The sequence below is a fragment of the Poecilia formosa genome, unplaced genomic scaffold, assembly GCF_000485575.1.
Source record: "Poecilia formosa unplaced genomic scaffold, Poecilia_formosa-5.1.2 Scaffold43, whole genome shotgun sequence".
Classification (NCBI taxonomy): Eukaryota; Metazoa; Chordata; class Actinopteri; order Cyprinodontiformes; family Poeciliidae; genus Poecilia; species Poecilia formosa.
This window is the reverse complement of record NW_006799982.1, coordinates 2104515-2120150: the sequence shown is the minus strand read 5'-3', so window position 1 is coordinate 2120150 and position 15636 is coordinate 2104515. Positions and strand designations below refer to the sequence as shown.

General features: G+C 40.6%; 2 protein-coding genes across 9 annotated transcripts in view; one reads left to right on the top strand and one right to left on the bottom strand.

The window, feature by feature from the left end:
- Window positions 1-2082, top strand: part of LOC103137782 (multiple PDZ domain protein) — a 56607-nt gene extending 54525 nt beyond the window's left edge. For all 8 annotated transcript variants that reach the window (XM_016671346.1, XM_016671347.1, XM_016671345.1 and 5 more), the window contains 3 exons: window positions 326-423; window positions 580-703; window positions 1402-2082. In XM_016671346.1, the coding sequence (XP_016526832.1) occupies window positions 326-423; window positions 580-703; window positions 1402-1548 (369 nt within the window). In that variant the 3' untranslated portion in view covers window positions 1549-2082. The remainder of the gene's footprint in view (window positions 1-325; window positions 424-579; window positions 704-1401) is intronic.
- A 5645-nt stretch (window positions 2083-7727) lies between these two features.
- tyrp1b (tyrosinase-related protein 1b) lies at window positions 7728-15571 on the bottom strand. Its single transcript, XM_007551703.2, has 9 exons — window positions 15441-15571; window positions 14411-14769; window positions 14083-14191; window positions 13164-13377; window positions 11798-12002; window positions 9552-9719; window positions 9098-9277; window positions 8124-8270; window positions 7728-8039 (listed from the first exon to the last, which is right to left on the bottom strand). Exons 1-9 carry the CDS (start codon window positions 15452-15454, stop codon window positions 7834-7836), a joined length of 1602 nt encoding a protein of 533 aa, XP_007551765.1. The 5' UTR covers window positions 15455-15571; the 3' UTR covers window positions 7728-7833.
- Window positions 15572-15636: the final 65 nt, after the last annotated feature.

Below are 15636 nucleotides of genomic sequence, written 5' to 3'. Positions count from 1 at the left end.
TGGTATATGACTGAAGAGTGGAGTGTTTTATTTTTTTTTTTTTAGTCATTGCCTTATCAGGACTTTATGCCACTTTTCATTTTTTTAATTACAACAGTGCTTTAAACTATGGACATCTTTACTTACATTGCACAATTATGAACAACTTTCAGTTGATCTCTCACATAAAACTCCAGTTTGGGTTTTTCACAAACCAAAGTCTGAAGTTTGGGTTTGTAACGAGAAAAAACAAAAATAGTTAAAGGGATGGTGGCAGTTTCTTTACAAGGCTTTATATGACATTAGAACCTGCTGTGTGTGTGTGTGTTTGTGTTTCCGTATTTAGGTGGCAGCTGCTTTTGAAGGGGGCAGCTCACAGGATCCAAGTGAAGCTCATGTCAGCTCATCAGATCCAACCAGCAGCTGCTCTCAGAATAACTTCTGGTAAGACTCCATGTCAGCAAGTTTTCACTAGTATTTTTTATTTTTATTTTTTTCATTATTCCTGGTTCCACCACTGAGTAAAGTCAAAGATAAAATCCCTTGAATGCAACCTGGGCCTGAATGGACAGTCATGAGTCTGCTCCCTGATCCCTACAGTCCACGCGTTTATAAGACCATCAGTCTGGAGAGAGGTTTGTCAGGCCTGGGCTTCAGCATAGTGGGGGGGTTTGGCAGCCCTCATGGAGACCTGCCGATCTACGTGAAAACTATTTTCAGCAAGGTGAGAAACCAACATGTGAAAGTGCGAATTTCAACACTATGTCTTTGTGTTGCTTATTCAGTCTGTTTATTTTAACGTGTACCTTTGTAAGACATGGAAAACAGAAACTCCCATTGTCCTGCTCTGCTTTGTTGCAAACCTATAGACAGAAATCACAGGCAAACCGTTTGTTTGGATGAGTCCTGATGTCGGATTTTCAATTTTAACAGGAGTATCTTCTCACAAACCTCCTTTTCAAAGAAAAGTTTAAAGTTTCCTAAAACTGAAACAAAAACATTAATGTGCACAAGGATGGCCCGAGGCTGTAGAGCGGCTTGAGCGGAATATGATTGAGGAGCCTCACTGATAATTGGTTTTCTGCCGAGATGTTCTTTTGAACAAATCAAATCCAAACTCAGAGCATCAGTTTGTAGCTGCTCAACAGATCATTCTTTGCACTTTTAAAAAAAAGTGAACTTTCCATTTCCTTTCAATTTTAACATGAGACAATTTGTAATCTTTGAGTTTATCTATGTTGGAACGATTACGTGAAATTTTATTTTATTCTCATTTTCAGTAAACGAGTTATAAAAGGATTACTTTTTATAATCCCACTGTTTTCTGGAAGTGGGCTTTGTTCTCTACAACAAATACATGATGAGATACATACTCAGTAGTTTGTAGTCGGTGATTGACGGTGGACTCTCATGTCCCTGCAGGGGGCAGCCGTTGAGGACGGCAGACTGAAACGAGGCGATCAGATCATTGCTGTGAATGGACACTGCCTGGAAGGTGTGACGCATGCGGAAGCTGTGGAAATCTTAAAAAAGACCAAAGGAACTGTAGTCTTAACTGTTCTCTCCTGAGTAAAACTTCACTGTGTCCCAGCTTAAACGCACACATGACCGATACATTACTCCCTCTGCTGCTTTACCAGACAAGAAAACACGCAGGTGTAACTGTCTCCTCTAAAACTGCTCAAAGGTGAGGACCCAAATGTGGATGATAAAGGGAATTTCAAGAAGACCAAATACACCTTCAATGCCTTAGAAAAATAGACATACCTCATGAACTTCTTCACATTTCACCAATTTATAAAAAATCTTATTAGAAATGGCCCAAAACACAGCAGCATCAGTTTTGAAATGAAAGGAAAAGAACACACGATTTATTTTCATAGAATAATCTGAAATGTGTGGCAAGATTTGTTTTTAACTTTTCTGCCCCAACGTAATATAATCACCCGGCCGCAAAAATGCTGCCGTCGCCATTTTAAAAATTTGAAAAACTATTGATCCTTTTTCCCGCGTCCCGTTGTGTTGTTCTGTTATACAGCCCCATGCAATGCAGTCACATTAAAATACATCACAGTTCTCTGGTTGCAATTTGACAAAACGTGAGAAAGTTTTAAAGCCACGAAAACTTTTGCGAGGCACCATTCACATCATTTGGAGAAGTTTTCTCTAAATACATAACACTGTTGAGGAAATCGTCACAGCACAGTCAGAAACTGTTGTGTCAAAAGTCTCTGGCGATTTATGTAACCATCTTGTCTTTATGTGCAGCACTCTTCATGGAAACATAACGGGCAACATATAACCCTTGCATTTTAATAATATGAGGTTCTGACATTAATAAGCAATAAAAAACAAAAAATATCTGTCAGGGAACAACAACAAAAAATACAGATGCAGTATTCACACTGTTAACTGACCTCTGTTCAGTTAAAGGGAACCTCCCAATACGCACAACATGCCAAGTGCTTCTGCCAATATTTTGTAAGGCAATAAGGTTTTAGGAGGCTGTCTTTGAAGGCCTGATATTCATTTCCTCCGTATTTCTGTACCACATTTGTTTAAAATGTGTCGTGGTTTCTCACGTTCTGAATGTCGTACATGACCTGTGGATAGCTTTGACAACCGCGTTATGTCTGGCAGTTAGAGAATCAACATGGTAAACTTTGCTTCTGCTTTTTAGCACTTGTTGAATGTGTTTTTAGTGCAAAGTGCAGTCTGCATCTAGTGTTTGTTTTTTTTTAATGATTTAATTCACACTTTATTTTAATTGAAAACGTTCTGTTTTAATTCTTTAAAGCCACAGCACTTACACTTGTGTGCATTATGTAGCTCTGTGTAACCGATTGTATTAAAAGTTCATTTATTAGTTTTTTAAAAGAGTCTAAGTGTTTTGTTTTTTTTTACTTTGAGAGATATTCATGTACACTGTGTAAAACACCCCCCCCCCCCCCCCCTGCGTAACAATTGACCAGACAAAGTCTTTCCTCTTTTATCCAGTTAGGATTGCAATACTTCTTTTTCCAAGATGCCAACATATTGAGAGGATTTTTTTTTCTCTTCAATCTCAAAGATTGACATACATATTTTTAGTATTTGTTAGACATGCCTTTAAATTGAATGATTTTGGTCAATGGTTTTAGATATTCTTCCACAAGCTTCTCACAATAGTTTGCTGGAGTTTTGACCCATTTATCCTGACAGAACTGATGTAATTGAGACAGCTTTGAAGGCCACTTTATATCTAACAATATGCTTGGAGCGATGGTCATTTGGAGGACCCACTTGTGTCCACCCTTTAGCCTCCTGTCATGACCTGTGAGGGTTTGTGTTTTAGTTTTTTTGTGCGTGTGTTCATTATTTATGCCTTTGCACATCTAGTTCTTTCCTGTGTTTTGTTTCTGTACTGGCTATTCTCTTATTTTTATGTGCGGCTTATAGTTCCATTGTATCCTGTTTTGTTTCCCACTGTTTTCATTAATATCCTCTTAGTTCACCATTTAGTACTCCCACTCAGCTGTTTAGCATTTCCTGATTAAACACACCTGGTTTCTATGAAACCTCATTCTTTCTTGCATTCTGCTGCCCTGGTTCAAAGTCCTGCTCTCCTTGTGTCCTCCCTGTAAGGACACAACTGTTTCATTGCATCATGTGGCTTTTGCATTTTCTGTCTGGAATTTAGTCCTTCTTTAACCGAGCTTTCTTGCAGATGTTTTGAGATGTTGTTTCCAGTATTTCCACATAATGCTCTTTTAGCATGATGCCATTTATTTAGTGAAGTGCACTAGTCCCTTCTGCAGCCACATCCTCCACCGTTGGGATGGTGTTCTCGAGTTTGTAATGTTTCTGCCTTTTTCCTCCATATGAAGCAGTGCTCATCATGGTAAAACATTCAAATTCTTTGGCCCTGAGCACATTTGCAAGCTGGATTTGCATTGTATACATCCAGCTGAGCCTCCATTTAACTTATAAATCGACCAGTCGGAAGTTTACAAACAATGATGTCATCATCTGAACTTTTCTAAATTGCTTAGATTTGTGGTTTTCTTAATAAGGGTCAATTTCTGAATTTTTAATAAAGTTTTCAGATGTTCTCTAAGAAGATATCTTTTATTCTAGCAGTTATTACTAATATTATCTTTGGTACTCCTAACCCTACATAGGAAGAGTTTTGCTATTCCACCTGGTGTAACCAGTGAAACAAACATCTTTAATATGATGGTTTTAGTATGAAAGAACACAGGAATGTGCCTCTGTAAAACGACAACCAGAAAAAAAAAAAAACAGAACTCTCATTCAAACAGCAGACGAAACTGGTGACAACTTAACAAACAATACAATTGCACACAAATGTCTCATTTAGGAAAGTGGAGGCATCTCAGGAGAGCCTGTCTGCTGCCTTCGCATTAATCAAAGCCATCTGTTCACATTGCGAGCTTTGCTGAAGCCCAGCCATCACAGTCTGCTTTATCCTGGTCCAGATGAACAATTGCTCGCCTGCTTGGATGAGGAGGCTTTTAAGAGATGGAAATACGGCAAAAAGCTTGTTCATTTCAGATTTTTCCCTTCAAAAACTTTTTCTTCCCCCCCCCTGAATTTTGGCCCTTTGTTCCTTATCTTTGCCGCTGAGACTGCAAAGCTCACCAGTGAGTTTCGTGCTGCATCTTAAATTAAGATAACTCTCATGAGAGTACACTTGAAAGGTGCTAATGATCCTCCTGTCTCGAGGGGTAGCAATGGCCAGGAAACTGTTCTGTGCATGACTGTCACATCTATTCATATTCATACATCCAGAGCAATGTGTCTCTCCCCCCAACCCCCACCTGCCACTGTCACCTAGTGCTGTCCAAATGTCGATGGATCCAAATAAGAAAATCTTCACCATTCAGTTTGAGGCTCTTTTTCAGAGTACCATCCTACTCTGCAAAAATGCCAATCCAAGGTAATTAAATCCACTGCTGAGTCCTTAAAATCTGATTTCCCTCAAATTAATATAAAAATACCCCAAAGGGAAGACTGGCTGGAACTGGTGTACACTCTGAAGGCTTAGGTTTAATTGCAGCGTACGTTTAGGCGCCACCACCTTCGTGTCATCCCTCAACTCCGAGTCTGGGTTGTCACGGGCAAATGAGCTGGACTGATTGGAACCTCAGTACACAGAAGCATGTATGCCCATGTCACTCATTTTAACTCTGTGTCATAGCCTAAAGCTAGAAGTAATTATGCTCAGTCATGCAGTTATAGAAGAGAAGCAGAGTACATCCAGGAGGTTGGGAGTTATAAAAATTCAGCTGTTTTACCAAACAAGATAGGACGGGTAGAATACGGATTTTGGAGATATAATCCTGAGCTGTGGCTTCATATACCAAACTTTTATTAAATGAAATCTCCGTATATTAGACCGGTTTTGGTTTAAAGCTTTTATTTTTCCCTAATCAATAAAGTGAAGAACATTGTCTTGCAAAAAAAGAAAAAAAAAAGAAAAAAGTTTTAGTTTGCCACAATCACAAACTATCAATGTATTTTGGGGGCGGGGGGGATTTTATGTGGTACGTACACCAACACAAGGTAGAGCATAACTGAGAGTTGGAAGGGGAATGAAACATAAAAAAAAATAAACAAGCCTGCATTTGTACTCGCCTGCCTCTACTGAAATTCCTCTATGAAGAATTCTGAACCAACTGACTAAACTTCAGTCTAAATATGTCTGTTCTGCAAAAGGCTTAGATACTTTATAAAACAATGCCCCAAGCTTTAAACAAACAAAGGACCACTGTTCAATCTTCCGAAAATTGTCTCTTTCTAGTTTTGATATCTAGAAGAGAACCAACTATTACAAAGCCATCCACCTAATCTAACTGGCTCTGGAAGAGCAGCAGAGATCCTCTGTCCAGAGGAAAAGTCTGCTGACAGGACAGTGCTCTATAAATTTGGCCTTTCTTATGTAGTATAAAGAAGAATCTCTTAAAAAGTCCCAATGCCTGTTTGGCTCAAGCCATTAAAGGGCCACTACAAACATGTACAAGAAAACTTTGATCTTAAATGGAACTCATTGTCTATTGCAGAAAACTATCACTGTACTACACCCTGAATAAACCATTCCCACAGGGAAACACGGTGTAGGCAACGTCATGCTGTGGGGAAATGAGAAGAGGGATGTCTTGGAGATGGATGCAACTAAATGCAGGGCAATCCCAGAAGAACACCTGTGAAAGGGGCAAAAGACTGTGAACTGGGGTGAAGGTTCAGAGAAAGACCCTGAACATAGCCAGCCTGGATCGAAGCATTTTCATGAGGTAGACTGGTCCTGTGAGAATCTGTTGCATGACTTGAAAATAGATGTTCACAGATGCTTTTCATCCAACTTGACAACACTTTACCTGTCTTGCATGACTTAAACTTCTACACGTGTAGTCCTAGAAGAAACGTACCCTAAAATACCTGCCTCAATGGCAGTAAAAGCTGATGTATTGACTGAGGGCCTAAATCATACTGCACATTTTAGATTTTTTAGTTGTTCAGTAGCATGAAAACAATGCATAACTTTTCTTTTACTTCAAAATTGTTGAATACTTTGATGGTTTATTTTATAAAATTGCATGGCTGCACATCGGATTTTGTCAATATAGTTTGACAAAACATTTGTGAGGCAAAGAAGTGCTGAAAAACCCATTTACAGTTTTACTTTACTCCAATTATTTTTATGTTCTCCTGTCTGTTAAATGCAACAATATAAAACATGTTATAAAAAAAAAAAAGCCTTTTCACCACGGTTACACTGCGAGACATCTCTTAAGGGGTTCATAAAGTCTGTGCTCAGGCTTTTAGGCTCATAAATAAAAGCCACATGGGAATAGAAATTCTGTGGGCTGTACACATTTGTTTGGAGCTGCTCAATGTCTTGCGAGGCTATTGTATCTTCAGATAATCTGACGTAACAGTTGGCTTTTGCTGGCAAATGCAGAGGTCACAGCACGGGAGAAGGAGGCTGCTCATTCATTAGTTGAATCTAGTGTCATGCAGAATTATTTTAAAATGAACTGAAAATCTGGTCATTACTTACCAAAAACTGAACAAAGTTGAAATGTAACACTGTTAAATATGAGGTTTTATTATTTTTTTTCTTCTTTTTCAGTTTTCAAACTGTGCAATTTGGGTGATTCAAATATAAAATATAGTTTGGTTGAATTATGTTCAGCAGTTTTCTCTCACTGTAGAAAAAGAGTGCGCAAGATCTCCTACAAGCTCATTTGCCCTAATTTAGCCTTCACACCTTGAAAATCTAGACAAATGTGAGCTATTGCAGTAACGCTTCATATCCACATGAGGGCGACGTGTGTTCTGTTATCAAGACGTTCCATCTCTCTCTGAATTAACCATTCTTTAGGTGGACGATTAGCATTAACTGGTGCGATTTGCCAGATGGCCCCAGGCTTTAGACAAATAAATTTGCACGTGCAGCAAAAGGGCTGTCTTAAGATCAGTCTGCGGTCTGTTCACACAGCCCTGCCTGTTTACTTAATGACAAGGATGGGTAAACAACAGAATGACAGAAATGGGGACACAAACATCGAAGCAGCCTTTATGGTGTGATCCATTAAACCTTAAGATAAACTGGCAGAGTGTGAGCTGAATATGAGACTAAGATTGAGCAAAGGGGTGAAAGTGTGACATTGTTTCTAAATTATCAGATATGCATCAGTAATGTAGATATGTTCTATTTAGTAGTAGATCACACGAAGAAAGCACTGTTTCTGGGTATAAAACCACCTCCGCTTTATTAGAAGAGATTAGTAAATAAAAAAAAGTCAGAAGACATGTGTGAAATCGCCAGGCCCTCTTCAGACAGAAGTGGACTCAGACAACAGACTGAGGCTTGTCCAGCCTCCTGTCCTCCTCTGAGTAACGCCTGTAGGTCTCTGCCAGCAGTGGCTCCAGGACCTCGGCCGAGCTGTGGGAGCGAGCACGCACAGCACAGGCGACGACCCCGCCCACAGCAGCGACAACCACCACCGCCACAACGATGGCCACCGTGATGATCTCAGACAGGGTGAGGGGACGAGCTGCGTAGGAAAGGAATGCAGGTGAGGTGAAACTGGGTCATTGGGAGCAAAACGTTAATGGATGAGTGTGTATGTGCTGCTCACCTGGCCACTGGACCTCGTACGAGTATCCCAGGTTTTCAGGGGCAGGGACAAACATCTCGGCATTGGTGACAGGAGGCCAAAAAGGCACCATGTTGAACCTGCGGTTGTGTCCAATCGGGGCGTTTTCTTCTGGATAAACTATCTCACCTACAGATGGTCACAGCTGTTACACGTCTTTCTTTCGTCACAGCTGAATTTACTGTGCTTTGCAAATGTACACATATAGTTTGAACTTTGGCACATTTGTCATGTTACAGCAAAGGTGTATATCCTGGACGACCAGTCCAACCAGCCAGTTCATCCCAGAACAACACAGAGACTCACTTTCCACTGGAGTTCGCATCTTTTTCTTCTTGCTACTCTTTTTCCTAAAAAGGTCAGATCTGTGGCGTGAATGACTAAGAATTTTTCTGCCACCAAATTTCAGTGCATGAGATGTGAATCTCTGCAGCTCATCCAGAGTTACCATTGTAATCAAATCTAGTTTAATTATTTCTCTGCTTGACCAGCTTGTCGGACTAGGTGGACAGCCATGCCTTGGTAGGTTTCCAATTGTGCAAGACTCTTGATTTTCTGATGATGCTCTGTGAAATGTCCAAAGCTTGGAATATTTTCTGTAACAAACCTCTAACGCATTCACAGAGCAACTGCATTTGTGCTGAGATTAAAATACAAAACTCAGTTTATCAAGTAGGTGACTTCTGTTGGCACTTAAATGCACTGGAAATCAGAATAGAGTGCTGAATATAAATGTGAACCATTTTCCTAATCGTGAACGATTTTGAAACCCAGGCATGTTTTTTTTTTTTTTTTTTCTTTTACTTGATAATTATTTTCTGTTTCATGTTAGAATAGCGCATAACAACCCAGGAAAATAGACTGAACATCACATTTGTGTGAAGGGAAATATATTTTAGAAGTCTGAACACTTTTCCAAGAAATTGCAAGTTTATGAGCCTGGACTCTGAGCTTACCTGGCTGGTGCCTGCGGAGCCACTCGTCGAACACCGCGTCGGTGAAAGTGTGCAGCAAGACAAAGATGGGATCATTAGGAGACAGGTGAGTCTGCCCACCTGTCCCGTTGAGAAAGAGGTGAGCTAGATTGTGGAGGCTGCGGATGACGGGGTCGTACATCCCCTGGGGGGCACTGTAGCCTAGTTAAAAACAGAACAACAAAAGAGAGAAAAGAAATGAAATCACTGATTTACCAAAATTAGGAACAGCAAATGCTGTCTTGGAGCTAACCATATGTGCATGTGGGTGGAGGATTGAAGGAGAGAGAGTTTCTGGCTTGAGATTTCATCTCGATATTTTCACACGCAAACTTCAGCTTCATTTCCTGTGCAACTGAACTGCAGTTTTCCCTTTCTATTGATGAGGTAATGGCAATGCTGCTTTAGCTGCGAATAATAGCCAATGGCTGGATACCTTCAATGCTGTTCCTGAAGCTCTCAGAAGAGGTGGAGTAGTAAGGTGGAGTGTCGAAAGTATTAAGCTCCAGACAGTCCAGCACATCCTGGGGCTCCGGCAACCTCTGCACCATGGGTCGTGCCACGTTGCCTGCTGGGTTCCTCCTGATTGGACTGCTCTCAGTACCTTGAGGATAAGGATAACGCCAGAGACAAGGACAGAGACAAGGTTGCTTGAATCAAACAAAAATAAGTTCCAGTTATACAAGTTGGGCCTTTAAATTTTTATGCTCTGGCAGAATTTCTGCTTTTGCAGATATTTTTGGGTTAGTTCACGAATTGTCATACAAGAAGATTTCTTTCAGTGAAGTTTAGTGGCTGTGGGAAGCTATTTATCATCAAGCTATTGCTGTTTTTAATTCATAAGAACAGAAACTACCAAAGTCACCTGCATCTAAGAGACATAGATGGAAGCATCTCTGTTGTAGCTGTGGAAAAAGCTGTATATTTTCTCAGATGTCATACCTTCCCAGTGTTCTTGGCAAAAGCCCCAAGTTCTTGCGACTTCTTTGGCTCGGTCTTTTGAAATCTCAAAGTAGTTCAGTAATTGCAATGTCAGCAGATTGAGATGGTCATTCCTTTAATTTGTTTTGATCAGACATTGTGTTTTTGCATTATTGTCATGTTGAAATGTTCCAGATTTGATAAAGTTCCCTTTGTTTCACATTTCTGAAACATTACAGATCCACCTCTGTTTCACTGTAGCTACTATTGTGACTATGGCCATGAAGATTTTTGTTCTCATAACTCAAAATTACTTTGCACCACAGGTTGTGAAGCAGTGAAGGCTTTCTTCTGGAAAGGCATTCGGCATTCAACCCCCCCACCTGATGTTTCCTTAACAGCCACTTTACTTTTTCTTTTACTTGAAATCAACAATAGCAATACAACACCAGGTGATCTATAGGGAACCCAAAAACTCACTGACTTTTATTTATTTTACCTGCACCAATCTAATCGAAGAAAAGAGGTGAGGGGTGTGTTTAAACTTGTGTGTGTTAACTTGGAAGTAGATCATAATGGAACAAATTCAAGGTTATGATCCAGATCACTTGGGCAGTTGTAGTTGAAATTTTAGAAGGACCAAACACAATTGTTTAACATTGAATAGTTTCACCTTAAAGCTCAACGTGACTAGTCAAAAAGTTTTTGTATGAACTCTGAAAAATGGCAAATCTAATATTCTACCAGGGTGTGTAAACGTAAGAGCACAGCTGGATATCATTTACCGTCTACTTCTATGTGGTACATTGTAGCAGTAAGATCAGTCTTAGACATGACAGGACGGCAGATAAATTTATTTCAATCGGACTCAACGGTAATGTGTGGGGGCTTTAGAACTGAAGTTTTCTTCTTTCTTCTCTCTCCTGCACTCGTGATCTGCGCCTTTCTTTTCTCTCCTACATGCGAGCAGGGGGGCTACATAAATGGGTTATGTGTGTTTGAAGATTATTCCCTGAGATCAAAGGAACTGTAGACTTGCTAGATTCCTGTCTTCAACAAGCAGATGCACAAATGAGGCAACCCCCATTGCCACCCTCCTCCCCCAACCCATTTAAGGAGCAGTTGCTTGTTAGTGCGGGAATTACCCGACCTGTCAAGACTCTCCACGGAAAAGAATGAACACTCGTACATCGATCACTTGTGTTTTTAACTACTTCAGTCACCCCCACGCCTTTATGTGTTTTGACAAAACGAGATGTGACTCAATCCCATACAAAAAGAAAACTTAAAAAAAAAAAGCAAAGAACGTGACTAATCTCCTGGAATGAGAGCTGATCCCAATACGTTCAGTCACTTTTAGCAGCTCATGCAGCTTTAAGTCACAAAAGTCTTTTATTCCATCCTAAGTCGCGTGACCTATTGAGGAAAACATGAAAATTTCAGGAAGCGGCATTCTCCTCTAGTGGGGGAATATTTCAAACTCTGTGTGCTCTAGTGCAGCCCAGAAGGCAAACTCTGACAACCAGAGTAGTTTCAAACAAACTGTTAATAGCCAGCAGTATTGAGTTTAGCACAACAGCTGTGAGGTATTATTTATAGCAGCTTATGTTCTACATGCTCTCTTTACAAGCTTTTTGCCCTCTTTTTTAGATGCAGCTGAGACGATGTTGTACATCAGCAGCACCGCTCGCCTTCACGGCGAGGCGAGCGGCGAAGGCGAGTGTCTGGTGCGGTGTAACTGCGGTGTAACTGGCTTTTTACTGTTGCAGATGGTGCCCAGTGCGTCGTAGTCCTCCACGCTCTCGCAGATGACTCTCCACTGAGAGAACACGGAGTTGGGGCTGATGGAGTTCATGTCGAAGGCACTCCTCGCTCCCAGCAGGTCGTCGGTGCAGATGTCACATTCGCTGCCGCCGATGGCAAAGTTCCAGTATGGTAGAGCAAAGGTGGGATCACCCAGCATATCCTGCTCAGTTGACGAGGGCAAAATTATGGATGGGTGGATTAAATGATTAATACTATTGTGTATAATAATTTTTTTATGTTGAATATACAGTATAATCTTGAGAAGTTGGCTGACATTTATGGCCTTCACTAATGACCAACCAGTCAAGAAAAAAAAGAATCCAAACTGGTTAGTGCACCATTAAATCAAATCAAATCAAATTTTATTTGTATAGCACATTTCTGCAGCAAGGCATTTCAAAGTGCTTCCTATAATTAAAATAAAAACAGCATGTGACATTGAATAAACAGTGAGAAAGAGAAAGACATTTTGAAAAAGATTAAAAAAGATAAAAACATTAAAACACGCACCTCTTTTAGTACGTCAGTTAACTGTCGTTTAACTGGGGCTCTAACCCTCTGGGACTTTAGTCAAAAACACCGTTTGACAAGGACTCCAACCTCTAGGTTTTTAGTTGAAACGCCGTCAACTGGGACTCTAAACCCCGTAAGACTTTAGTTAAAAGTCATTACTTACATTACTACATTATGATGAGAATAACACTCTTTACTAACTTGCTAAGTGGAAAACAAGATGTTTAAAACTGATATGAGGAAATAGAGATGTTGAAACTATTTGATAGGAAATTATTTTCTACAACAAACAACAAGAACTCTCAAGTTTCGTAACAATAAAAGGTGGGAGAATTTAAGCTGATATCAGGTGCATTTTTGCTTTGTTTTGTCCTTTTGACCTTTCAGCCTTTGTCACTGAATGTGTTGGTTTAAAAAGTGTTGGCTTTTTTGGGGGGAAGGGGAGGGGGATTCCTTGTCAAGTTAAATGTCTGCCTTCTTTTGGTATACACAGGGAAGCAGGTGTTTTTTGTAACATTTACAGCTAGCATTATATACCAGCTAGCATAGTAGAACACGTTAGCTGGTGTACAGCAGCTAGCATGTTATAGCATGCTAGCTGGTATGCCACTTGTATTGTAATCTAATCTTTAGAATTAAACTGCTGGTGGTGGGAAACCCAGAAAGACTTCTTCTGAATAATGTCCTGATATCTTATGTTACCATTTACAAATGGCTAAACTCAGCCATTTGTAAAATCAGTGTGTCAAGTCACACTGCAATATCAACCCCTGTACACACCCTAACATCCCCACTTTCTCCTTCTTACCTGCATGTCTCTCTCCAATTGCAGCAGATGAAATCGATGCCAGGTGACAAAACCTGGACCTTCATGTGAGAAGTCCACACCTCCAAAACTAGCCTGGCCCGGCCCAAGGTATGTCTTACTGACAGAGTAGTAGTGGCTCCAAACAAAATAGTTGTAAATGGTGACATTCTGAAACTGCGGGGTGTTGCCATCGGGTCCTAACACTTCCTGGTACCTAAGACATGTGAGGAACACAGTTCACTCGAGTTCATGAGGCATCAGATGATTATTTCTACCTTACAGCCATGTCTAAGCTTTTTCACGGGGAGACAAAGACATTTTGGTACCCACAAGAAATTTTAAAAGCTATTCGCTTTATTTTTAGTTTCATTGCTGTTTTCTCAGCCAAGCAATAGCTTAATTTATGCTTGCTAGCTAAGCCTGTCGACTGTATTACCTTTAGCTCATCAGTTAATATAACTTATTCCTCACATTCTTCCTCACTAGAGTCGGTGTGCTCTAAATGTGCCAGGACTTGAACAAACTTTTCGATTTAGTGACAAGCAGTCCTTTTACAAAATGAAACACAATACGTTCCTGAGATTTTAAAGGTTATCCGTGGTTCTTTGGGAATTTTCCATACAGACGATTTGCTCATCAGGCTAATTGATATAGCTGGCAGCATTCTTATAATTTCACTTCAACCAGAAGTTGGTTAGGAATACAGAGTCGCATTTAAATGTCTGTAAAAGTGCAGACATTTAATATCTGCTAATGTATAGTAGAGCTAATCTGGGGGTGTGGCTAATTAATTGTTTGCCTTCCAGCATCACGCGAATCTCTTCCCTTTTCTGTTCTTTCATGCTAATCCAAATATTTTTTCTCCTTTGAAATCTTGTACGTGTGACTAAACTCTTAATGTCATAAAACTATGACATACCTTCTTGTGCAGATGACCAGGTCAGGATGAACTGTCTTTTTAGCTTGGTCTAGGGCATTTACAAAAGCCTGCTTCTCAGCTGTGCTCATCTGCATGACATTCCTCCTCACTAGAGTCAGGTTGGCAGAACAGAGAGAGGGGGAGATGGAGAGAGACAGAAAAGTAAATGTTAATAACATTTACCATTTGTATTCTTTATCTCCAGATGATAAAATGCTCTCTTAATCCCAGAAGCGGATGTGATTGACTTGTGAAGTTCTAAAGGGCGTACCAGGGCACACTGCATTGTCTTGAATTTTAAAGACTAAAACAGAATCCATTTTCTTACCTACAGAGATCCTCTGATCACAGTTTGGCCCAGTCAAACCGTGCCTGCAGCGTCCGCAGTTGTAGCCGCTGAAGTTGCCATTACACTGGCAGGTGCGGTTGAAGAATCTCAGGGGCCACCTCTCCCTGTCATCACGGCCTGCGTACGGGTACTGAGGCCCGTGGCGACGACTGTCGGCAGCAATTGTCACACATTGCCCTCTTCCTGTGCTGGAGCCACATTCATCCCCCGCTACACCCGCAGGAGATGGACAACACTGGCCGCTCCGCAGCCCCTCGGGAGTGATGCACTCTCGAGGGAACTGGGCCCAAGCGAGGCTGGCACACAAGGTCACCACCAGTGGACCCGCAATCCACACGCTAACACATTCCAGTTCAATTTGCAACAGATTGGAAAGAAAAGACAAAGTTTCTTCAGACATTTTAAATACTGAGATTATGATGCTTCATACCTTTTAAAAACCTTCATCACAGATGAAGGTTTGAGGCAAAAAAAAAAAAGCTATTCAACACTAAACTGACACACACTCCACATAAGCTCCACAACAACACAGTGGGTATGCATTCTTTTGTTGAAGCCAGTTGACTCAACATAATCATCAAACCTTAACTTCATAGACGCCCCAGCTGGCAGTGAAAGTCATTATTCATAATTCACAATCCCATTAGCCTTCCAACGTAACAAGCTCAAACGCTTTTCAACAGTAGCTTGTGAGAGATGATTTCCTCCCTCTTTCTTTTTGTAGTTGGATTTGCTTGTCTTTTGAAGCTTGTAGATTAGGAATGAATGGAGTGACTAATGACTTTGGAGCAGCAAACGGAGATAATAAGATCTCAAGGAAATTACCAATGAAAACAAAATGGTGATGGTTTACATCTTTATGTCTTGGTAGTCTCTAATCTCCATACAGCATAGTCTCATAGTGATTGCCAAGGCGTTGAAGCGGTCATTCATTTTATTAAAAGGTCAGATGTTTAGTTGATTATAGTACTTTAGAAAAAAAAGCAGATAACACAACGCGGACCCCTACCTCTGATGATGCATGCTGCTCCTCTGTTTGCAAAATTGTGACCCTACCCCCAAAGAATCAGCCCATTTCTCTGATTCATCTTAAATAGCTTTGGACACATGACTGGACTTTTGCAGAGCTGGAGCCAGCCTGCTAACACACATCCACGAGTGCCGTGCTCCACAAAGCAGGCTGCACATAACACTTGAGGATATCT